Below are 25309 nucleotides of genomic sequence, written 5' to 3'. Positions count from 1 at the left end.
CTCATAAATTTTCCAATTCAGTGATTTCTTTTTTTTTTTTTTTTTTGTTATAAATTTAATTTGTACTGGCTAGTGTTGAAATGAGTGTTGTATGTTTTCCTTTTTAGTTATTTTTCAATAATTTAACAAGTGATCCATAAAATCTGCACATACGCACACCAATATTTTTGTAAACAAAGCGCACAATTTTTAAATCATAAAAAACCACCCGTTAAATTTGAAACAAGTTGCGGGTAATTAAAAAGTTGGTGGCGGTTTACTTTTATTTTATTGTTATGCTCATACAAAATGTGAAATCACGCGGAAAATCATTTCAAAAGAAATTGCTCACAACTTGTTCGTTGAGTTTTTTTATTTTAACAAAAAATTAAAAACGCTAAAAGTCACATTAACCCTAACAATTGTATTTGGCAGTAAAGTTTAATATATAAATATTTTCATATATTTTTATTACAAAAAGTCATAAAAACTACATCAAATTCACTTTAAAATTGTTAAACCCTTCTATATCCTGTAATTAAGAAGGGTGGTGAACCTGTAAACAAAAACAACTAAAATCTGCATATTTTCCACCCAATTTTTCAACAAAAACACTAATAAAATCTAGGTATGACATTTGTCAGTCTTATTTATTAAAAAGTTCTATGTAGATCTCTGTGTATTTGAAAACAAAACAAATCTCTAAACATTCATAAGAACTTTCGCTAATAAGGTAATTTATATGCATATCCTTTTTCCAGCGAATTATAATAAAATTATGAGTTGTTTGCTTCAATCACGTCTTTTTATTTAAAATCCAAAATTATGATATGTACAATTATGATTATAATGCAACATTAAAGGAATGATTATGAATTGTTGTTAGAAATGGAGCAACAGCTCTAATAAGGCTAAATTTCATAAATTTATAGTTGAGCATACAGCAACCACCCTTAAATTGGGCGTGTCCCATAAAAAATATACTGACTGATGTAAACATTTCTCATTGCACGATTTAGTGTACGAACGTTACGTTTATTAAAATAATGTTTCATTTAAATCAATGAAAAGGATTATAAAGAAATTGTCACTTGCACATAATAGGTAAATTTCAGTAGTACATCAGAAGCCACTTAAAATTAAAAACCCATTTTATTTAATATTCAAAAAATGTAACATTGCAGCTTTTTACACATTTCAACTTTTAGTTTAAATATTATTTTCTAGTTTTATTTTTTTAATTTTATTTATTCACTTTATATATTCCAGTTTTATATTTTAGTGTTTTGTTAAAATGAAAATTTGTAATACAAAAAGGTTGGAATCTCTGCTAACAAAAGAAAAAATCAATATAGTATGGACAAAAACCATCAATTGGTATTTTCGAAACATTCTAATAAGACATTTCAATCACAATGGTTTTACACATAAAACCCCAATTGGAAACAAATAATTCAATATAACGGATTAAAATTTTACAATAATCTAATTAAAATTCAAAGAAAAAACAACAAATCAAAAAGAATGGGGTTATCATAGGTTTTGTATTCACATATTCACAAAACTTTTATTCTATAAAAATCCGGGTTTTTTGTTAATAAAAAATAAACGCAAATTTAAAAATTAATTTCAAGTATTTATTTCTTGATTTAAATTCTTCATAGTTGAATTGTGAATAGTTTTATAATAAAATATAAATATTCAATAATGCAAACAAAAAAGAATAATAATCAAAGAAATCATGTTCAAATTTTAAGTTTATTTCTAACGTTCACATACAATTGGTATTATTATTATTTTAATATTATTCGGCAACTATTTATGAGGGGAGATGGGGTGTATAACAAAGTACATATTAGCAATATTTAATTTGTAGCAAACAAAAACAATTCTGTTTGACTAATTCTTCACCTGAGTTTAACAATGATTTTAAAATAGAAAATAGACAAATTATGTAAATCTTAGTTTAAGACATGCTGTTTGTTGTGCTGTTTTATGCTTATAATAGAAAACAAGGTTATAATTGGCACTACTCCTTATTCGAATTGAAATATTCTATAATGTTTAGAATAGGTATTCGTTAGGAAGGAGGTAGTTGAATAATGTATCTAAAACAAATAAATTTAAGAACAGAAAAATTCTTAAAAGTCTTTAGTTGATGAGTGTAATTCATTTGAGTTCATCGATAGCGTCTGTCTTCGGGATAACCGTCACTGTATCCCTTTGAGCGGTGATGGTGATGATGATCACGTTCATTTCTTTTCCGGTCAGAATGCGAACGTGAATGTGACCTACTACGTGAGCGACTTCTGGAATGGTGCTTGTGTTTATGCTTCTTTTTGTGCTTTTCTCTGTAACGTTCCCGTTCTCTGCTTGTACCGCGATAAACACTTTCCGGTGAAGAGTATCTTTCCTCATAACGCTTCGATTTATAATCGCGATGCTCACGATATTCCCTGCTGGAAGATGTTCTATAATCAGCCCGGTCATCATGTTCTCCTCGGTAATTCGATACTGCCGCTTTACTGCGCCACCGCTCTTGAACCTCTGCATGACCTTCTGCTTCTGGCTCAAAATCTGCTCTATTGGCACGAGAATTAGTGGTAGCTATATTCGGACCAGAACTCAACTGATGAACAGTCACATTATTTTCTCGGCAATATTGTTCAATTTTCTTTTCAATTTGTTTTTGTATCGGTACCGGAATTCTTGGAAACAAAGTTGAAAACCAATCCAATTTTGTCAAAAATTGATAAACCATTTGGCCCATGGTAATTGTCTAAAATGTTGAGTTTAAATAAAAAAAATATGTTTCCCTCAAGAATTCCAAAATTTGTTTATATATAAAAAATATAATCATACAATCGACTCACCTGCCCACCACCGGCTTTTACGTCAATTTCCTCTTCATCTTGTAGATAATCTTCATACCAGTCGTATAAATCAGCCGGTGGTTGAGTATAACGTAAGTACATAAAACCTAACAGGAGCATTGTTAAAATAAAGATTATGTTTATTAACTTTGTCACAATTTAAAACTCACAATACCATAAGGCGATTGGAGACTTTTTGAAAATTCTTTTGTTAAACAACTGTAATTGACTTGAAAGAAAGTGATTGCGTTTTGTTGGGTTACTCAATCGACTTACCACCTACCTAAAGCCCTTATATAGGGGGAATCAGTATGATTTATTAAACCATTAACTTGCTTACGCGTCAAACGTAACGTATACAACTTATATAGCAAACAATAGGCTGTCGAAACAATACCTCCAGCTCCAACTCCTCTAACCTGAAATTCAAGTTTTTACGAAAAACGTATTGAAACTAAATTTGCAAGAACAAAATTATTCAATGTACAAATTAAAAAGGAACCGCAATATATACTGAGCAAACATGTATAAAAACAAAATGAACATATATTTTTAATTTCAATAGCTAACCACGGTTCCTTTTAGGGACAAAAAATCCTTCATTCAAAACGAAAAAGGTACATTTCATAAACTCACACCGCCACACATGCCGGTTTGGCCACTGGTCTTCCGAGAGCCTCTTTCCCATGGTTCCATATGTTTGACTTGATAATAGATTTCATCCACCACCTCATGGTATGTCTTAAGTTTGAATAAATGCACTGAAATTTAAGTCAAACTCCATTTTACCCAATTTTCTTTCGATTAAAGTAACAAATTAAAAATGTAATTTTTGCTACTGTACCTTTCCGCACGTACCTTTAAAGTAACTTGAACTTTGAATATTGGCCAATATCAAAGGATTCAAATTCATAGTGGACTCATTGCCCCATAATGGCAAAGTGTTGTGTTGTTTGCCCACCTTTTTAGCAGCCGACTGAGAAGAGGATGCCTGATGGTCTGCGAAAAATTCACCAAATTTATTGCATTTCCAAACATGTAAATTTTCACTTAATTTTTTAATAAACAATACCTGGTGCTTACCTTCTTCCATAATGCTTCAAAAAACTTTCTATATTTTTAACAACTAATTAACAATTCAGAAAATAAATGTTTAACAAATTTTCATCGGCAAACGTTTTCAGCGGCGTGAGCAAACTTTTCCAAGAAATGCTTTCGCTATTTAATGAAATATTAAATAATTAATTATGTAAGTTTTTTCATTTTTTGATACTTTTGCAAATTTGCAATACAATTTTAAATTAATACTTAAGTTTTATTTACCTTTTAACTGAAATATTTAATTTTGTTGCAGACAAATTTTACACAAGAAAACGCGAATTTTTCAGTACCGAGACGTCAGACAGCTGGCGTCTTTTTTCTGTGTGTCAATTTAGCTGTTTTTGTTTTGTTTTAACAAATTTGACAATATTTTAGTGGTAAATGGAATTCTAGCGATTTTTAGAGTTGTCATTGTAAGAAAATTCTGGTATTACCGCACAAGTTTTATTATTATTAATAAATGAAAATATTTAACGGTATATTAATTTTGTGCTAATTAAACTATAACAAAAATATTATATGTATTATGAACAGTTGCATATTTTGCATAGATTTTCATGAGACATGCGCAGTTTTTATTTGAAATTTACCTTTAAAAAATCAGAATACATTAAAGAAATTTTGCACTTAAAAACATACAAAATAAATAAAACAGAAATAAATAAAAAATATATGCAAATACAATCTAAAAGGAATGAATTTTTGATACATTATGTGCAATTGAAAAATAGTGTGTTACAAAATATTGCATTTCAATTTAGTGTTAATATAAAAATCTTTACGCTAATTTTATAGTAAAAATGTCCTTGAACTCTTTTAATAAACAATCCAAAAAACTCGTGAAAAGCAATAGTTTCTTAATGATATATATAAATCCATAATATAATAATTGTTACTATTATAAGACAAGAAATAGATTATATAAAACTTAATGATTATATGAAAAATATGTAAAATAATATATTTGACATTTCATAAGACTTTGTTTGTTCGTATATAAAAACAGCTGTTGATTGAAAATGAAAACATTAAAAAATCGTATTACATATTGAAACTAATGTACATAATTGTTGAAGGGTAAGACAAAAAATAGTAATACATTTTATATTCTAAAAACTGACCTTAACCCAGAGAAAAGTAAACCCGGGATATGTAATCATCCAATATGGGATAGTATTGGAACTATTTATTTTCATTCAAAATAAAAATTAAAGCCAAAAACTATGGTCAATATAAATTATATTTCATGTAATTATATATACTTTATATCATTTGCTTTTAAGGGTTAATGTAGATAATACTTTAAATATCAACCTTGGTAATGAATAATTATTGTTTTAGGAGGTGTTACCAGATTATTTTAAATTATAAAGTGGCTACTCTTAATTTTAAGGTATACCTTTTAATATTAACTACGACAAATTTAGTTTTTTAACTCGAAAAAATTTATAGCACCAGTACAAATTTCATTGGAATATTATTTTATTATTATAATCTTTCGTGGAAAACAATCTTGTGTCGGCAAGGCGATTTAAACTATTCTAACTAGACGGCATGTTTGGGCATTTCATAAACTCTAGCAGGAATTAATGATATTTAAAAGTCTGGCAAACCAACAGGTGTGTGTAGTTATTTGATCCTTATTTTCTACGAAAAAAATATTTAGTTTTTTTCATCTAGCAAAAGGATGCTAACTAAGAAATAATATTAATTTGTGCAAGGTAATTGAGTGAGATAAATGCGAAAATTTTGATAATTATAAATTTGAGTTACCTATTTTATTATTGTCAATTTTTTTATCTACACAGTGTTTATTTTTGTTTTGTATCACAGCCAACCAGTTTTGCAATAATATGGAAGCCCATTGTAAAAGAGGTTGTATAAACAAAAAGAAGAAAATAAATTATTTATAAATTACTTGGAAGGGCTAATGACTCTACCAATAACACTGTAAAGGAATTCAAAGTAAAAATAAATCATCTCTTAAAATTGAAAAATAAAAGTACTACCAAGATTCAACCTACGCAAATTATCATCAATACTCTATTTTTTGTAAGTGGGTGCCCAGGCACAACTTGTTTCATAAAAATTGTTTAGGTACACAGTGAATAATTTGAAGAGGTTACAATGACGAGTTCCCCGTCTTCGGAGGATAGCGAAGAATTATACGATGCCTTGGCTGAGGAATTGAAAAATATTCAACTGGTTATACGAGTAACCAGAGAAAATATAGACGCCCTCAATGCAAAATTTGCAAATTTGCAGGAGCCACCACCCATGTACATTGCCGAGTATCAGGAATTAACGTCAAAGTTGCATGAGTTGGAGGCCAAAGAGACTGAGTTGATGGAGCAAATGAGTGTACAGCAGGAGTTAGAGGAGAAGCAATTGCAGCAACAACAAAGTTACAATGAATACTCTGCATTTCAGTCGCACTATCAGAATCAGCAACAAATACAAATGCAGCAGTTGCTGACAAGACCTGGTTATCAGGGAAACGATATGGTAAATAAAGATACTACAAGTTAATGACAAGGAATATTATAACATATCTACTTTTATTTCAGACCGATAGTTTGATTTCGTCTCAGAGTACCAATTATGGAGGAAGTCAGTGTGGTACTTTAACACGACAGCGGAAGGTTCTGCTCAGAGCGCACTTACCCAACCAACAAAGAACTTCTGTTGAAGTTGTGCCTGGAGTAAGATTGTGTGATGCTCTAATGAAAGCTCTGAAACTGCGCCAATTAACGCCGGAAATGTGTGAAATTACAACGTCGGAAAATGGGCGCAACATTATACCCTGGCACACGGACATTGGTACGTTACAAGTAGAGGAAATATTTGTTAAACTACTAGACAAATGCCCGATTATGACTCATATATCGCATCAGTTTATAAGGAAGACTTTCTTTTCATTGGCCTTTTGTGAGTGTTGTCGTAGACTACTATTCACAGGCTTCTATTGCAATCAGTGTAACTTTCGGTTTCATCAAAGATGTTACGACAAGGTACCCACACTTTGTCAACAATTTCCGGTAGATAGTTACTATCAGCGCCTACTGGCTCAAAATCCTGAAAATGCTGTAGGTATATTACATCCTGGACGGGGAATGATTGGTGACTTTTCGGTAAGTTGCAAGGAAAATTAAAAAATATAGAAACTTTTACAAATAGATTTGTTTAATTACCTTTAGAGTCGCCATCCTCGTTCTATAAGTCAACAGGATCGGTCTAATTCAGCTCCAAATGTTTATATTAACAATATTAAGCCTCTTACTGAGGCTCAATGCAAACTGATTCAGGCTCATGGACCTTTACAACATTGTGGAGATCATTCCAATTCAACACAAGCTTCTCCCACTAGCACGCTAAAGCATGTAAATCGAGGCAGAGCTCGTTCTGCAGATGAAAGTAATAAAAATCTTTTATCTTCTAGAGACAATCGAACTTCAGAAGAAAATTGGGTAGGTTGAGACGAAGTAGCAAACATTAATTTAAATTTATCCAAATTCCCTTTGATTTCAGAATATTCAAGCAGAAGAAATTCTAATAGGACCACGAATTGGTTCGGGTTCCTTTGGAACAGTGTATAAAGCCCATTGGCATGGTCCAGTGGCGGTGAAGACCCTTAATGTCAAAACTCCCAGTTTAGCACAACTGCAAGCATTTAAAAATGAAGTGGCTATGTTAAAGAAAACCAGACATTGTAATATTTTGTTGTTTATGGGTTGTGTATCCAAACCTTCATTGGCCATTGTTACTCAATGGTGTGAAGGCAGCAGTTTGTATAAGCATATACATGTCAAAGAAACCAAATTCAAACTAAAAACTCTAATTGACATCGGACGCCAAGTGGCTCAGGGAATGGACTATTTGCATGCTAAAAATATCATACACAGGTTAGTTTCGAATTAAAAAGTTTTCCTTCCAGCGGATTCATTCGTGTTTTTCTATTTCAGAGATTTAAAATCTAACAATATATTCTTACAAGATGAATACTCCGTTAAAATAGGAGACTTCGGATTGGCTACTGCGAAAACAAGATGGTCGGGTGAAAAACAAGCAAACCAACCAACAGGCAGCATATTATGGATGGCGCCCGAAGTTATACGCATGCAAGAACAGAACCCATATTCATTTCAATCCGATGTTTATGCATTCGGTATCGTACTGTACGAATTACTAGCTGAATGTCTACCATACAGTCATATAAACAACAAGGATCAAATTTTATTCATGGTGGGACGGGGACTATTGAAACCGGACATGTCCAGAATACGATCTGATGCTCCTCAAGCTCTTAAACGTCTTACAGAGGATTGCATTAAGTATGATCGTAATGAAAGACCTCTATTCCGTTTATTACTCAATATGCTTGAGTATATCTGGCGAACTCTGCCCAAACTGCATCGTAGTGCTAGCGACTCTACACTAACTCAAACTCAGTTGCAACACGACGACTTCCTGTATCCCTGTTCCAGTCCGAAAACGCCGGTTAACTTTAATAGTTTTCAATACTATCATAGTGCTGGTAATATCTAGCGATGCTGATCGGTTGCTACACTTGTGATAAAAAGAATTTGAATCATAGATGACATACACTACTTTAAAAAAAAACTAAAGCAAATCAAGAGAAAAAGAAGTGAAAGGAAAAGCTTTTAAAACATTTATTGATAAAAGTGAAATGAGCAATTGAATTGCTTAAAGTAATTAATGCAACAAGGTACACATATAAAACATTTAATTTTAAAGAGGATCTAACAAACTACATACATAATTATATTGTGTAAATATAATCAGATTAATTTCAACTAAGAAACTAATTGTTTGAAAGTTCAAAAGATTTTTAATTCCTTTTGAAACTTAAATCAAAATATTAGATGCCTCCATTTTTAGTCTTTTAACAAACAAATAAATGATTATAATCTAAACCGCAACACTTGACTTTTGTTAACAACTTTACGACTTTAACTATACACTAAACAACATGCATACAAACATATTTCTAAAATAATACTTTTGTCCACATTTTATTTTGTGCTGTTTTATTTATTAAAAATATCTCCTGCCTATTGTTCAATTAATTTATTATGATTTCTCGGTTTTTTTTATTTCTTTTTCTAAGAATAAAGTTATTTGTAATTTATACATTTTTCTTTTTATATAAAAATATACAAAAAATATATACACACAAAATATATATTTTAATCTCAAGTTTTGAAAGAGCTCTAATTAAATAGTTGACTAATATATAAAAGTAAATTGAATCATGTAAATTAAACTATTGATAAAAAATAAACCAGAAACAAATCTAACTTTAAAATACATCGTTGTTTTATTCATTCAAATGAAAGAGAAAAAGCAACCTAGATATTTATATAACAAAAAAATCAATTTTATTTTGTTTCAAACAGTATTTTATTGTTTCTTAATATTTTAACTAACAGTATTTTTGTTTAATACACATTTAAATAAAATTGATGTTTAATTATAACAACAATTTTAACAATTTTTTATCACTATTTACATACAATAATTAATTGGTGATTTTTTATTTAAAAACGTAATTCAAAATTAATTTTCAACTTTATGCTAACGGAAAGAAGAAAATGATAATAATTGATTTTAGTAGTATGTATAATAATCACCATTTTTTTTATAAAATTAGGCACATTTAAATAGAAACATAATGCTTTTAAAACTATTCAGGAATACTTTGTATAGAGTTCTGAGCAAGTCTGTATTTTTTGAGCGGGTATATTAATTAATATTTGTGATAATTCACTTTAAATAAGTAAAAGTATTTTTAAGGAAGTCATTTTGATGTAATAGTAAAACCTAAACCTTTCAAAATATTTAAATTCAACTTAAGCTTAATAAGAAAAAAATAATAGATTTAACTAACAATTTCGATTTATAACTGTTGAAAATAGGGAATGTTGCATTTATGTCTTTCATTTCATAAAAGTTTCTGTAGCAGTTATCGAGTTAGATAGGTAAGAATTTAGTAAGTGTATTAATACAAATTAATATCAAATATTTTTGATACGACTTTATGATTTTTATAAAAAATTATACCTTTAAAATTCTAGGTACATACTTAATACTAAAAAAATAATGTATAATTTAAAATGGAATTGTTGTGGTTGCAGTGTGGGTTTAATGCCACTCAGTTGTGCTCAATAGTCTATGTTACCTTGAGCACCTGTTATAATGACATCTATCCATATTCTGGCCGCTGTGTCGGAGGCAGCCTGCAAGTAATAACTTCTCTTTTTTGTTTTTACTATAAATGTCGAGTGAGGTCGACTACTTTTTGAGACATTCAAATGATCCATATATACCTCATCAATTGAGGAGAAGTAAGCTCCTCCTCTAGGCTTCCGTTCGGATTTATCGGCATAGTATATTAAGGCACTGCGTTGACGGTCTAAAACAAACCAACGCTTTGACCAAGTGTGAAAGGTGGACCCTAATTTATGAAGATAGCCACGACAAGTGTAGGCATCCAAAAAGACGTGGGGACAGAGAGATATGGGATGGCCGGCCGATTCTATGTGCCGTTTAAGATCCAAATCTTCGGCGAATATGGGTAAATAACGTGTCAGCGGCCTTTGTTGTCTTTGCTGGTGCGATTTTTTGCGTTCACATGATATGCTTGAGCTGTCACCCTGTGAGGAGAGTTCATTTGATAATACGCTGCTGGAACGTTTATCATCTATATAGAAACTTCTAGGACTATCGGGTGACGATATGCTTAATTCATTGTTGGATTTATGAACGATGTTTGGCGATAATTTGTTGGAGGGGTCGGAACTACCGGCTGAAAGTGGAGGGGTGCTAGTGTATGCAGGACTTAAGGAATCATCCTTTTGAGAGCTTTGTTTCTTATAATGTACGATTGATGTTTTATTTTCACCTTTTTTGCCATCACTTTTACTTGTAGTAATATTTTGTTGTTTTGTTTCCGAGTTTAATTTCTTAAGAAGTTCTTCGATTTTTCTTCTTTCATAATCCAAATCCCGTAATCCCTTTTGAGTGGTTAATAATTGACGTTCCCTTTCGATTTCTTTTAAGGTGACATTCACCTTACAATTGACATCCTTTGAATCCAAACTATCTTTAGAGCCTTTGTATTTGTTTGCTGTTAAGCCACTCTTAGGAAGTTCGATTTTGTTGTTATAAAACATGTTTTCATTGACACTTTTGGACATCAAGTCTTCGGTATGCACTTTCGGACATAGCATTTCAGTAGAACCAAATAATGATTGTGTTATTTGGCCCTGGGAACCCAGGGAGTTTGATGGTTTTTGATCATCTTCTTGTTCTGAGAGGGAAGAATTCGAACTTATTTTCAGTGAAAGTTTTTTTTCTAAATTTTTAAACTGTTCCTCACATTGCTGCAGATCTTTAATAAGAGATATTAAATGATTACTTAAGCGACGCTGTTTTGCATTTGTGGTAGTTGAACAGATTAACTCCTGTTTCTGCAAATTTTCAATGGACAATTGGCATTCTTCAATTTTTTTCGTTATTGTCTGTTCCTCCGCATTTAAATCTTCACGATATGCTTGCCACTCGGACTCACCTTCCAAATACTGAAATTCCAAGTCTTCGAAAGACTTTTTATCATTTTCCAAAGATTCTCGAACATTAGAAAGTTCTTCCTTTAAGCACAAATTGTCAGGTTTTTGCTTTAATAGTTCCTTAAGTTTTTCCACTTGATCTTGCTTCATTTCTATGTTGTGTTTTAGTTTGGACTGTTGGTTTTCCTCCATTACCCTAGTGGCATTGCGTTGGGCTTCTAACCTATAGATTTTTTGTTGTAATGCTTGGTACTCATCCTGGAGTTTTTGTTTATTTACAGTAAGTGATTGCAGTTCCGCCATAACCAAAGCATTCTCCATATCCATTTCGATCAGAGTTTCATTGTCTTGCTTTTGCAAAGAACTTAATTCATTTTTCAGGCATTGAATTCGTTGCAGCAGATCTTCTCGCTCTTTATGCAATTGTTCATGGGGAAACTGATTGGCAAGTAAATTAGATAAGCTTCCTGTTCCCTGGACTTTTGTTTTGTTGATTTTTCGAGGGGCTGGAGTAGGCTTTTTTAATGGTGTCGGTGAATTATAGGGAGAGACAAATGATTTGATATCTATTGTAAGATTGTTGATGTTTTTATTTGTTCTCTTACTGACAGCAGGTGATGAATTATTTGATAAAGATTTTTTTGAGTCCAGTACAGATCTCGAACTTTCTTCTATGGCATTTATTTCCTTTTGAAATTTTTCCTCAAATGATTTTATTAAGTCTTCATAATTGGTGGTTGGTTTTCCTGAACTCGTAGTTTCCTGACTAAAAATTGAATTATTCAGATTGGACTCCTTTTTGGGAGACATACAATTTGTTCTTATTTTAGTGCGGGGACTTTGTGGTACAAATTTAACGTTTTCGTAGCCCGACGACTTTTTATTTGATACAATTTCTACGCGATTTTGTTGCCAAAGCTGAACATTTTCATAGCCAGAAGATGACTTCTGGTAAGATTTTGGCGATTGGCTAAGATTGCTACTACTACCCTGAAAAGTGTTCTGTAATTCTTGATAGAATGGAGATTTTTTATCCCTTGGCAAGGAACCATTTGTTTTGATACGATTTTGCACAATAGGAGATGAAGTAGTGCTACTACTGCCGCCGGTATAAGAGCGATCTTGCTTATCGCTATACTCTGCGCAAATTTTCAGCATATCTTCTAAAGGATCTCTATCATTATGTTGTAAATCATTTGATTTCATGGGAGTCGATGTGCTGTTTGTTTTGGTAAGTAACTCTTTGCTTTTGGATAGTGAGTTGTTTAAAGTTATATTACTGTAAATATGATCACTAGCATTAAGTACATTTACATTCTTATCTTTGCGATGATTTTCCGCCAGATTTTTAGCAAAGCTGGCATATTTTTGACCCAACACATCTTTAGCAGGCATATTGACTGTAACCAGGTCGGCAGTAAACACCTTCGGACATTGCCAACCCAAGATATCTACAGAAGTATCTGATATTTTCAAGTTATCGTAATCACTGTACGTTGACTTGTCAGATTGACGACATTTTGCTACAGGATTTACATTCGATTCATAAAAATAGTCCAAATCGGGAGAATAATCATTTTCAGAAATATCTCCCATGGCAGAGCGCATTTGCAGGGCTTCGGCGGGATTATTGTAACGCAAATAGTACGAGTCTCCAATAGTGATCATAGCTCCTTGTCTTAAATCAATTTCATTCTTTACAATTTGATTATCGATCAATATGCGGGCATTTCGTTCCGGCACCAAAGTAACCTGGTTTTCTTCGCTGCGGTAAATTGTACAATGTATGGGCCTTACGCCTGACCCACTCAAAGACACCGAACATTGCGGCGAAGATCCTATAGTACAATCTCCCACCGGTATATTATGTATAGTTACAGCCGTACTCAAGCGACCTCCTCCCAAGCTCACCAGGTGTGGATCATTGGCAGCAACACGTAAGGAGGGATCTTTTTTCGATAAAGACATGTTTTCTTTTGTTTTTACTTATAGCCACCTTATTTTTAAATATCTCATAATTTGCTCATTGTTTTTCGCATGGAAAAAGTATTCATGCGGTTTCTTTGTGAGATTGATTAAATCACTTTAAATAAATTTGCATAAAATTCTCTTAAAATAAAACTTGTTTTCTTATATTTATTATTAGCAAAAGCAAAACTGCGTGAATTTAAATGTAAATATTACGATGACTAAAAACAAATAAAGCCGTTGTTACACTGCATGTTGTGACACTTGCTTAGTGGGTTGTCGAGTTTATTATATTTTTTTGTCGGGACGAATTTGCTGCGATACCCCACCTCTCAGTAATAGAAGATGTCCAAATCAAATAAAGAGGGGTTTGCTGAGTCTCAGTAAATTTCCAATTAGAAAATTTAGAATTATATTAAACAATATTCTATAACAGAATCTATAAGCCAGTAACGCTTATAAATTTATTTGCTTAATAAAAATAACTTGGATAAATATAAAAATAATTTCTAATTCAGATGTTTTAATAATGCTGCCACTTAAATTTAAGTCGCAATCAACATTTGCGGTGTAGCTGCGCCTAAAATTCTCACATTTGTTTTCTACTGACATTTATCCGCCATATTTATTTTTTCTTCGTTAAGTTGTTAACGAAGAACTGGGATACAAAGCATACACACAAAGAAAATTGTGAAAAAAATTAAAAGCAACATTTTTTTATTCGACGCGGTATACTATTATAAAGTTTTTTCGAATTTGTGGTAAATAAATTAAAAGATTACATTATTAACATAAAAATCCTAATATTGCACACATTTACAACATAAATTTATATAAAGTTTGTTAATAATCCATAAATTTGAGACATTAAAATGTATTAACATTGAAGTGAAGATTTTTTTAATCTTCTATACCTGATTTTTCTTTTTTTTCTGTATACAACAAAAGCGACAAAAATACAAATTTTTAATGAGATTTTATTAAAAACAAAAGATTTTTTTTGAATTTTATTTTCTACTAATGCTATATTGAATAAAAATTAAAAAAAGCAATGTGTTGTGTTGATATTTTTACAAAATATTATTTGTGTAATAAAAATTTAATTTGATTTTTATTGTGACCGTGTGTGTATGTGTGTTCTTAAGTTTTTTATTGCGACTTTTATATTATCGGGAGCTTTTTTTTTTGGTTGGTTCGGATTTTTATGGGTTTTATATGATTTGTTTATATTAATGTTTATTTGTTTACTTTTTCAGTTATTTCCAAATTTGGGTAATGGGATAGCCCTTGTATGAAAGTAAAATATTGACAGTATTTAAAATAAAATAAATGTTTTTTTAATAAGAATATTGAAAAAGTGGGCGTGAATTATGTGGTGTTGAAAAATAATAAAAAAACAATATCAAAAAAATCAATAATGATAACAATACGAAACTTGACTAATAATTACTATTAAATGAACAATAAACGGAAATTTCATCATTTCACCTAATTTAAATATTTTTTCTCTTAAATTTTCTTGTTTCCCTAGTTCTCATTTACTTCAAACTTTATTGAAAAATCATAAAAAAGGGCGAGGATGAAACATGGTGCAGAATCATATAAAACACCTATAAGACATATTTTTATGTCCTAATACAAAAAAAATTATCAAAAGTTTATAGGTACATCAGTTTTTTGATATTTGTTTTATAAACTTTTAATAAATTATAAGGAATAAGACCCTTAAACTTTCTCTTTTCAAAATAATTTCGAATAATAAGGTTCAAGGTTCTTTTAACATTTTGTACATTTTCGAAACTAAATTATAGACTTCATATGTAAACACATAATTTACATTAGAACATACATATGCAGTTATTAAGTAAGAATAATAACAACAAAGTACAACGGATGTAAATGAAAAATGTCTTCCATTGTCCTTGTTTGAGATAAATAATTATTTGTTTATATCATTTGAAGGTAAACCGTCGCAAAACTGGTGAAAGTTAGCTTTCTCTTTTTTTATTTATTATCACTTGAGTTATGTGTCTGTTAGGGACATAAGGACTGACAAAACAAATACATACATTAGAATACTTAAGACACGCGTATTCTTCGGCGTATTTCGTAAAGCGTAAACAAAAAGTTTTGTTATTGCAACATACTATAGCTCATAACATATGACCTTAACCAGAATAAGATCATTAAGATTAATACTAATCTGCTGGCAGGTAGTTAAAATGATCTTTAGAATTACAAATCCTTAGTTAAGTTAGAAAATTTGAACTTTTCAAGTAGTTTGGGTTGGAACAGCACCAATGACACTCAAAAAAAATTGAAAAGGACCGAAACAATATCTTGAAACCAAAAGCAACCTGTTATCCTGAAAACGATTTTCCAGCTAAATAAATTTGCTTTAATCTCATTGGATTTTTTCATTATTTTTATCACAACTCTCTTGTTATATCTTCTCAATTGGGGTATGTACACATTTATACGAGAAGTGTGGAAAATGTTGCTCTCTTAACAGTTTCTGTTGGGTTTAAACGTTCACTAGTTTGGCTCAACAGCACAGTTTACTTTTTATCATTGTCGGGGTTGAACGCACATTCCTGCGAGTTGTATTTGTTTGCGTGTTTTGGACGATATTTTGTTTTATTTGTGTATGTGTTCAATATCTATGTTTTAAAATATATATTTTTTAAAGTGTTAAATATTAACTAAAATAATCCAAAATTTAATTTGATTATTAAATATATTTTAGCCGTGCTTTGTTGCTGTATCGATTTCATTAAAATCATTTATTAGCTGACAGAGCAACAGCAGTAAAAACATGGAAGATCCCAATCGTATGATGGCCCATACGGGTGGTATGATGGCACCACAGGGTTATGGAATGCCTGGCCAAGATGATGGCCAAAATGCAGGCAATGAAAACGAAGTGCGCAAACAAAAGGATATAGGTGAAATTTTACAACAAATAATGAGTATATCGGAGCAATCGTTAGATGAGGCACAAGCTCGAAAACATACATTAAATTGTCATCGCATGAAACCGGCATTGTTTTCTGTATTATGTGAAATTAAGGAAAAAACCGGTAAGTGATTTTACTAATTGCAATATTTCATAATATCTTTGTGGTAGTAAGCAATGAAGAAAATAACTTCCAAATAAGCAGAATAAGAAGAAATGAACTTTGGATTTATTCAATTTAATGTAAATTTGTTTTTTTCCGATGGATTTTTGATTGATTTGCCAATTTTTTGCTACCAATAGTTATGTATTTATGTTAGTTTTAATTTCAAACTATGTTAATTAAAGTGAGGCTCATAATCTTTAGTTCCGATTTTTATGAAAAATTTCAATAGGAATAAACCCTTTTATTTAAATTATACTTTTTTCACATAAAATAAAAAATGAAGAAATGATAAATTATTAAAATCAACGAAAGCGATTAGTAAACCAATTTTAACAAATATAATGTAATAAAAATATCTATATAGTGTGTACTTAAGATGATATGTACAATATGTAATTAACATTATCAATAATTATCTTTATTAAAAGAACTACCGGCATTATAAAGATAACATGTTTAAACATTTTTTTGGAAATTCAAATAAAAATATTTGAATAAAAATCTTACACATTTGACTTCAGTTAAAAACAATCTCAGTTGGGAGTTTTTTTCCAATTATTTGTTTTATCATTACTTTATAAAAAATATAACAAACTAGCTGTTAGATTTGTTAACAAACTTAACTACATAATTCTATAGATTTCTTAATAAAACTGTTAAATAGAAGCCGACTTTGTGTTTCTTATCAAAAAATTTTTTTTGAAATTGCAAAAAGATTAAATTGAAATTTTGTACATATTTATATAGCATATACAAATATTAATTTACAAAAAAATTGAGATATACATTTTTAGAAATATAAATACATGTTCGCTCATTAAATTAAAGAATACAAAGAATAATTTATGTTTTCATAAATTAAAAAGAGAGTTACCGAATTTATAATTTTTCCTATATTTTCAAAACGATTTTAGTATTTGCCATAAAGTGTTTAAAAGTCGTTGGTATTAAAGAAATAACAAAATTTACTTTAATACAAGTCATTGTTTAAGAATTTATGCATTTAATCGTAATTAATTTCCATATTTTATAACATTTTATGAACATTTCATTTTAAGCTGGCTAAGAAACGACGAAAACAACAAAACAACGTCACTTTTAGTAATCACACTCAGGTACAAATATTCTACAGACATTTATACACCCATCCGTACAATATTATGACGATGACGGCGACGACGACAACGAATACATCGACTTCAACAATGATGATGATTATACAGGCAAATGTTAAACCGGCTTTCAATAAAATCGTGTATTTAGAAACAAATGCAAACGACGTTCCAGCTTAACTGGCTTAACTCATACACTTTTTACTATAGTCTACAACTACTACTAGTAGTAGTTATTTAGAAAATGTTTGTTGTTGTTGTTGAGCTATTGTACAACAAAATTGTTCCTTTTTTCTTAAGAAAAAAATCAAAAAGGCTTCTTTTATATGTAAATTTTTATTTTATCGTCATCTTACAAACGTACTACATTCATAATATATAGAACATTTGTTTAGAAGCAATATAAAACTGAATTATATAGAGGTTAGGGGCAAAAGTAATTTCACGTTTAAAAATCATCAAAACACTTCAATTTTCTATGATTTTAATAGGGACTGGAAATATATTTTAAATTTCTGAACGGGCTTAGACATACAATCTCACCATTATATGGCAGTGAAACAGAGTTCCAAATTATTATTTATTATTGTAAAAGAATGAACTTAATATTTTTGTTACGACATCACCTGTTCCTATACCCAATAAGTCTTTTACAAGATGTAGCATTTTTTTAAGAATAAACTTTAGATTTCAATATGTATGTAAATATATGTATAGTTGTTGTTTTTGTATTATTTTTTTTATTTGAAGCAAAAGGTTATTCAAGTTTATGATACGTAACAAGAGAGCAATTGCTCGTCAACAAAATATAAAGGATTTTTATATTTTATACATTTGTTGTTGCTACTTTCAATAATAATGGTGATGCCTTAGCTTTCCTTTCCTTTTACTTTTCCTTTAGTTTATTTCTTCTTGTAGCATTAAAATGCTTCATTAGGCAGTCAAAAGCTATAGCTTTGAAATCATTTTGAATCTATAGGGAGATATTTTTCTGACATTGTGGGAGTATGTTTGTTGTTGTTTTTCTTTTATTTCTCTAAAAGTGGTGATGTGGAAATATTATTTCGATATCGTAATGAAAGGGTAAACGTATCTGTTTATATATAAAAATATCTCATTTAGTAGATCATAAATTCTTATGTATTTTTTTAAAGAATATATTTAAGTTTTAAATCTTACAATAAGTATTCAGATGAACGTGTAAAAGTTAACATTATTATAAGATTTCTTTTCAGCAATTCTATCTATTGTTTTTAGTTATTTCAATAAAATTGATTTATATTTAGTAATTTGGTTACATTTTGCACCACATTATCTTTATAAGATTCTAACATAATTGCCCTTTTTGTTTTTGTTGATGTTGTCATTTTGGTGGTAGTGTCATTTATGGCACGTTTCTTTTTTCGGGGTGTGAGCATTTACATTAAAACTTTAATAGAGTTACAAGAGACAAAAGTTTAGCAACAAAATCATAAGGCTGTTTAACAATTCTACATAAACCACCCTCACAAACAGAAGAGGATAATAGCAAAGACTAGCGAAGAAACTTATAGAAAGTTGTTGCCATATTTTGCACGCGTTACAATTTGATATTTGTTTTGCTTTTTTTTAATAATACTTTCAAACATCTGTGGATGCTGTTTTGTATGTTAGAGCAAACCGCAATATAGACTTAAATTTAAGGAATTAGTGTAATATAGCTGCCCTTAAAACTAAAGCCCATAAATATAATTTGCTTTCGCTAAGAAATTATATAATAAGGGTTTAATTAGTTTTCTTAATAATAATTTAATTTAATTAAATATTGAAATACCTTGCGAAATATTAACAATATTTTTAATTTTTTAATAAAATACTTTGTTTTAAAACAAAAATGTTTTAAGTAACACAAAATATATAAATATTTATTTAATTTTCATAAATTTGATTATTTAAAGCTTTAAAATATTCCACTTCCGTAGATATTTTCATTTTATTTTTAAATTCAACTCCCTATTCAACATGTTTAATATGTGTAAGAGTATTTTGCTGATGCGTTTAATAATATACAAGAAAAGAAAAAAAGTTCTGCTTCTATTTTATTCCTAATCTAATCAACTTTTGCTGCACAATAACAAAACGTGCGTTGTTTGCAGAGTATCTTTCGAATACAAAACAAAAAAGTATGAAATAAACAAAAAACACCAAAAACATGTTCATTTGTATGTAATACCCCAAAATCTAAAGGGTGGTTAGTTAAGTTAAGATAAGATAACTTGGTAATACCTTTACTTACTTTATACAACCCGTGTTCGCTTCTTCCCCAATTGTATATTGTCATATAACTTGGATTACATTACTTGAAACATTGTTCGTGTGTATGTTTGTACATATTTTGCCTTTCTTAAAGAGAGATGTTTCACTTTTTTTGCTTTTAATTTTTGCTATAGAATAACATTTTTTAAAAATGCATTAAAATGGCCGTATTTGGGAATCTCAGTATTCTCTAGAGTATTATATGGAAATTTTATATATCAAGCAACGTTTAAAGTTTTAAATTTCTTAGAAAAATTTCTGCTCTTACAAGGTAACAGAAAGTATAATAAGATTATTAAAGAGTTTATTCTATTTTAAAGAAAAATATGTTTTATTTGGCCAATACAATATTTATGATGTTGTTATTAAACTAAAACATTCTTAACTACGACGAATTAAAATTGAAATAGTTTAAATCCCTTTTTTGTACACAATTATAAAACTCTATTACTTAATTTATTTAGATATGTTAAGAAATTAAGTTTTAAGAAATTCAAGCGATTCCCTAGACATTTGCGTGAATATTTGCCACAGTGTTTCTTGCAGGTTTGATGTTAAAGTTTAAGCTTATTCCCAATCCGTATAATTCGCTATGTGTGTGTTTATTTTTGTTACAAAGTTTTGCCATATAAAAAGTGGCATTCGATATATTTAGTCCTTTGCTCTTAGAACCGCGACTAATGTTTAATATCAGAGAATATAAAGAAACTATTCATTGAATGATGTAGAAAATGAGTTTTCAATTACATTGTTAAAACTAAATAATACACATTTTGTTGATTTTATTATTAAAAGTACCTTTAATATTTGAAATTTCTTCATCTTTAGTAAATAATGTTTAAAACATGTTCTTTGATTGATTTTATTCTTTGTAAGACTGACTCAAATACCATGAATGTGTATTATATTTTTTCATTTATATTTTTGCCACAGTTGGCGTCATCTTTTGAAATGTTTTCTGTAAGTTTTTGCTTTAAAGCTCATTTTGTTTTCTTTCTCGTACACAAATAAAATTTTATGGAGGTCTATAAGAACATCTTTGTAGCAAGAACGACAAAAAGAAATCTTCAATATTATATTTGTAACAAAGAAACTGTTTTTCATTTCATTCATGCTGCTGTGTTGCTGTTGTTTAATAATAACACCAAAAGAAAGCATGAGAATGGATGTTTGTGTGTCTGAACTTAAAATCAGTAAAGTGAGCAAAAAACTTAAATTCTCCTGCCAATATTTATTTTCTTTCAACAATACAATATTAAGTAACGCTAAGATATATATACGTACTTATCAATGTTCTGGATAATAAGGAATTTACTATTAATTACCTAGTTTACAGAATTATAAAAAATAAAATAAAAAGCTGAATTTAAATGTAATTAAAAGGATTCTTATTTTGTCATTAATGTTTATCGGTTGCTAATGCTATTATATATATCAAGGATTTTATATAAACAATACACGATTTTGTCTATGCTTTCACATGTCAATGTTTATGTTAATTTAGACTTTATTAAAATTGACATGTAAAAATGTTTATGAAAATAAATATTTGTAATCGCTTCTGTCCTTTAAGCTACGTTATAAAGCATTGTTAAATATCGATTCATTAAATTTAAATTTATTACCCAAAATTTAGATTAATTGGAATTAAAAAAATTATGTATCAGGTTCTTTTTTTACCACAAATATTGTTGTTGTGACAACAAGCAAATTTTCTTATTCTCACAAAGAATAAGAATATTAAAATTATTATTGTTCATTTAAATTGTGTTTACTTATTTATTATTTTTATGTATTCATAGTCCTTTCAATTCGCAATACCCAAGAGGAGGAGCCACCAGATCCACAGTTAATGCGTTTAGACAACATGTTGATTGCTGAAGGTGTTGCTGGTCCCGAAAAGGGTGGTGGTGGCGCTGCTGCTGCGTCCGCTGCAGCAGCAAGTCAAGGTAAATTGATTTTTTTTCAAAACTTTCACTAAAGCTTAATAATAATTCTTTTGACATTTTTTCGAAATAAAAAGTAGGTTCGTCCCTCTCTATTGATGGTGCGGATAATGCAATTGAGCATTCAGATTATCGTGCTAAATTGGCACAAATTCGTCAGATTTATCATCAAGAATTGGAAAAATATGAGCAAGCGTGCAATGAATTCACCACCCATGTCATGAATCTATTGCGTGAACAAAGTCGTACAAGGTAAAAATATTTTATAAATATGCAAAGACTGTTCATTACAAACTTTTGAAATTATTTGTTAATTTACAGACCAATTACTCCCAAGGAGATTGAGCGTATGGTACAAATTATACACAAGAAATTTAGTTCCATTCAAATGCAATTGAAACAGTCAACTTGTGAGGCGGTTATGATTTTACGTTCGCGGTTCCTAGATGCCCGGCGCAAACGTAGAAACTTTAGCAAGCAGGCTTCGGAGATCTTAAATGAATACTTCTACAGCCACCTAAGTAATCCTTATCCCTCTGAAGAAGCTAAAGAAGAATTGGCTCGCAAATGTGGCATTACGGTTGGTTTATAAGAATAGAAAATTAAAATGAAAAATAATATATTTTGTGTGTATCATTAGGTCTCACAAGTTTCCAATTGGTTTGGAAATAAACGCATTCGTTATAAGAAGAATATTGGCAAAGCCCAAGAAGAGGCAAATTTGTATGCTGCCAAGAAGGCAGCTGGAGCCTCTCCCTATTCAATGGCAGGACCTCCCAGCGGCACTACCACACCTATGATGTCACCAGCTCCTCCGCAAGACTCAATGGGTTATTCTATGGGTTCTGGTGGTTATGATCAACAGCAACCTTATGACAACAGCATGGGCGGCTACGATCCTACTCTACATCAGGATCTTAGCCCTTGAGGACGTTACTTTGATAATAAATATTAAAAGGACGGAGAGTTTCTGCCTCCCCCAAACCCAAATTTATCTAAACCAACGCACTTTGATTTTTAGAATATTTTTCAACTTATTTCTTCCTTACTTACTAAAATGGCTTTTTAAAGTTTAAATGTAGTAGGTGTATTATTTTTTTCTCTATAAAATATTTGTTTTTTTTTCTTTAACATTTAATTTTAATTTTATCTTTAGGATTTAAGTGTAACAAAAAACGAAAAGAAAATACAAACATTTTCTTTTCTGCTGCAATTGTTTTCTTATTTTTGCTTTTTAAAATTATTTCAATTCATTTTGCAAATTTACAAATTCAGTTCAGTTTAAATCGCATTAAGGCCGCATATACGTAAATTTTTTCCAATTTTTAGTATTTACTAAATTTAGCATTAAGATTTAATAACAAAAAAAACAAACAAACAACATGTATACTTGAGAAAAACATTTGTAACCGTATGTATACTAAATAATATTTTAAATTTATTTAAATTACTGTATCTTTAAACAAGATAAAAACACAAATTTCGATAAGGTATTAAAAAAAAGAAGATTATGTCACACAATAGTTATACGATTGAAAGCAAAAATCAGAAAACGTTAAAACTTTTAACATGTATACGAGATAAATTATAAATTTAATTTTCATTTTGCATAACAAAATTTAATAAAACAAAACTAATAAGAAAAACAACAAGAATAGTGTATTTTTGGCCTCACAAAATTGACTACTCCTACAAATAAACCGTTTCAAACTCTAGTATTATCAAAAAAATAATTTAAAAAATCTTAAAAAAAAATAACCACTACATTCAATGTATACTAAAAACACAAAAACAAAATGATGTATACCAAGTCTTAAAGTATAAATATATATACAAAAAACTATACATATAAATTACTATATATAACTAAATATATACATAAATATATATATATATTTAATTAAACTAACAATATTGATGCAATATTTTTTAGATTTAAAAATATTAAGCCAACAAAATAATTCACATAAAACAAACAAACCAGCAGCTATAAATAATTTAAAACTAACTAACAATGTAACACCACTTATTCACTTATTTTAGTTTGTTGTATTTTAAGTTTTAAATAAAACTAAAAAACAAAATCAAGTATACGATAAACGAAAATTAAAAAAAAACCTTTACAAATTATGTATCTGATGTTAGATACTAACTTAATGTTCGAACAGTTCAATATGGCTATTTCTATATTTATATTGAAGCAATGATTCGCAAGTTATTTATCAAATCATAAAAACATTTATTGAAGAAATTCTTTAAATATTTTCATTTTTTTTAGCCAAATAAAAATTTTCAACTTTATATCTAAAATTACAAATAAATTAAATAACATTTCTGTCTGTCATCGAAAAATAACAAAATAATGACTTATTAACAAACAATTAAATACGATTGATAATTTCAAATAAATTACAAATTACTATACATACAACAAATGAAAACAAAGAAAAACTTAATAAAAAATGTGGCAAACAAAAAAAATTATGCATTTTATTTCTAACTAATAAAAGTTCTATGACGAATATAATTTGCTGTCACCGAGAGTTCTTTTCATTGAAAACATTACGAGTTTTGGTAAAACTGTTCAAAAATTTTATTTTGTGTAAAAATTTTAATTTTGTGATAATTAATTTTTGATAAAATAATTTATTTTCTTAAGTGAAATCATGTTTTTAATCGTTAAATTCTGTTCTCTAGATTAGATATGATGAGAAGGGACATTACCAACTGAAAAAGGATATTTTGTGAAGCCCTTTAGTTCAACACAACAAGTTAAGTTCACGTGTAAAGCTAACAATCTAAATCGGTGAGGTATTGATTTTCAACTCTTTGGAACTCTATTAAAGCTACGCCCCAAAAAAGGTATTTTTAATTTTAAAAACTTAAACTTATTGAAAGAAAGAACTAGTTTTATTATACAAACTACTATGAAAAGAATGTTTTAAAAACCACTTAAAATACATGTGTGTTCTTTGAAAACTGTATAATGTAAATTATCTCACTACATTTAAAATGTGTATCTGAGACACCCTGTTCGCTTAGGTAGGATTTACGTTTGTTTCTTAAGTCTTTCGTTTAAGAAAGACGTGACTTTGTGAGACCTGTTAACGATTGTTGTTATCAAGAATCACAATAATGTGTAAAATGAAATGCAAACAAACTATAGCAGCGGTAAAAATAAGAAAATACTGCCAAGAGATTAAATGAGAGAGTTTTAAAAAAACACATTTACTGAGAGAGAAAGTGTAAATATAATTGTTTAAAATAAAGAAAATCATAACAATAAATATAAGAACGTAAAATATTTCAGTAAATCATTCTTTA

At 29.4% G+C, this 25309-nt stretch overlaps 4 protein-coding genes across 10 annotated transcripts; 2 read left to right on the top strand and 2 right to left on the bottom strand.

Moving 5' to 3' along the window:
• Positions 1-1594: 1594 nt before the first annotated feature.
• Positions 1595-4296, bottom strand: LOC111691061 (pre-mRNA-splicing factor 38B). Of its 5 annotated transcripts, none has more exons than XM_046945910.1 (7): positions 4176-4295; positions 3925-4070; positions 3711-3851; positions 3489-3613; positions 3136-3271; positions 2853-2959; positions 1595-2758 (listed from the first exon to the last, which is right to left on the bottom strand). In XM_046945910.1, the coding sequence occupies exons 3-7, from the start codon at positions 3763-3765 to the stop codon at positions 2159-2161; spliced, it is 1023 nt and encodes a 340-aa protein (XP_046801866.1). In that variant the 5' UTR covers positions 3766-3851; positions 3925-4070; positions 4176-4295; the 3' UTR covers positions 1595-2158. The 5 variants fall into 5 exon arrangements, with proteins under 5 accessions (XP_046801866.1, XP_023309450.1, XP_046801865.1 ...); XM_023453682.2 differs by having other exon boundaries at positions 3936-4070; XM_046945909.1 differs by lacking the exon at positions 4176-4295 and having other exon boundaries at positions 3936-4101.
• Positions 4297-4938: 642 nt separating this feature from the next.
• On the top strand, positions 4939-9279 carry LOC111691044 (raf homolog serine/threonine-protein kinase Raf). Its single transcript, XM_023453664.2, has 8 exons — positions 4939-5030; positions 5295-5346; positions 5406-5674; positions 5762-6458; positions 6521-7084; positions 7151-7420; positions 7482-7855; positions 7916-9279. The coding sequence occupies exons 4-8, from the start codon at positions 6081-6083 to the stop codon at positions 8496-8498; spliced, it is 2169 nt and encodes a 722-aa protein (XP_023309432.1). The 5' UTR covers positions 4939-5030; positions 5295-5346; positions 5406-5674; positions 5762-6080; the 3' UTR covers positions 8499-9279.
• Positions 9280-9377: 98 nt separating this feature from the next.
• LOC111691088 (pleckstrin homology-like domain family B member 1) lies at positions 9378-13749 on the bottom strand. The gene has a single exon (XM_023453729.2). It carries the CDS (start codon positions 13508-13510, stop codon positions 10136-10138), a length of 3375 nt encoding a protein of 1124 aa, XP_023309497.2. The 5' UTR covers positions 13511-13749; the 3' UTR covers positions 9378-10135.
• A 367-nt stretch (positions 13750-14116) lies between these two features.
• Positions 14117-23771, top strand: LOC111691050 (homeobox protein extradenticle). Of its 3 annotated transcripts, none has more exons than XM_023453670.2 (6): positions 14117-14271; positions 16257-16590; positions 21842-21988; positions 22066-22237; positions 22307-22565; positions 22626-23771. In XM_023453670.2, the coding sequence occupies exons 2-6, from the start codon at positions 16326-16328 to the stop codon at positions 22911-22913; spliced, it is 1131 nt and encodes a 376-aa protein (XP_023309438.1). In that variant the 5' UTR covers positions 14117-14271; positions 16257-16325; the 3' UTR covers positions 22914-23771. The 3 variants fall into 3 exon arrangements, with proteins under 3 accessions (XP_023309438.1, XP_023309436.1, XP_023309437.1); XM_023453668.2 differs by having other exon boundaries at positions 22063-22237; XM_023453669.2 differs by lacking the exon at positions 14117-14271 and adding an exon at positions 16037-16155 and having other exon boundaries at positions 22063-22237.
• The last annotated feature ends 1538 nt before the right edge of the window (positions 23772-25309 follow it).

The sequence above is a fragment of the Lucilia cuprina genome, chromosome 3, assembly GCF_022045245.1.
Source record: "Lucilia cuprina isolate Lc7/37 chromosome 3, ASM2204524v1, whole genome shotgun sequence".
In the NCBI taxonomy this organism is placed as follows: domain Eukaryota; kingdom Metazoa; phylum Arthropoda; class Insecta; order Diptera; family Calliphoridae; genus Lucilia; species Lucilia cuprina.
The sequence above is the reverse complement of the archived record's forward strand: the minus strand, read 5'-3'. Positions and strand labels throughout refer to the sequence as shown.